Genomic DNA, 389 nt, shown 5'->3' on the forward strand with positions numbered 1-389 from the left:
GGCCTGAGCAGCAGCAACAGTGGCCGGAGCAGCAACAGCAGCAGCAGCAGCCGCAGTGGCTTCAGCAGCAGCCGCAGGGGCAGCAGAAACATTGGCCTGAGAGACAGCAGCAGCAGCAACCGCAGCCGTGGCTAGATCGACAACAGCAGCAGCAGCAGCACAACCAACAGCTGCAGAAGCAGCAGCAGTGGCCTGAGGGCCAGCGGCAGCAGCTGTGGCCAGAGCAACAGCAGCAGCAGTGGCCTGAGCAGCACCAGCAAGCACAGCAGCAGCAGCAGTGGCCTCAGCAGCAGCCACAGATGCAGCAGGAGCAGTGGCCTCAGCAGCAGCCACAGGTGCAGCAGCAGCAGCAGTGGCCTCAGCAGCAGCCACAGGCGCAGCAACCGGCG

At 65.0% G+C, this 389-nt stretch overlaps 1 protein-coding gene across 1 annotated transcript in view; it reads left to right on the forward strand.

Moving 5' to 3' along the window:
* The window catches only part of ETH_00037400 (uncharacterized protein), a gene marked incomplete at both ends in the record, with an annotated part of 4,198 nt that extends 4,191 nt beyond the window's left edge, over positions 1–7 (forward strand). Inside the window, one exon of the mRNA XM_013376224.1 lies at positions 1–7. Within this exon, the coding sequence (XP_013231678.1) occupies positions 1–7 (7 nt within the window).
* Positions 8–389: the final 382 nt, after the last annotated feature.

The sequence above is a fragment of the Eimeria tenella genome, genomic scaffold (genome assembly GCF_000499545.2).
Source record: "Eimeria tenella Houghton genomic scaffold, Eth_scaff3238, whole genome shotgun sequence".
NCBI classification, from domain to species: domain Eukaryota; phylum Apicomplexa; class Conoidasida; order Eucoccidiorida; family Eimeriidae; genus Eimeria; species Eimeria tenella.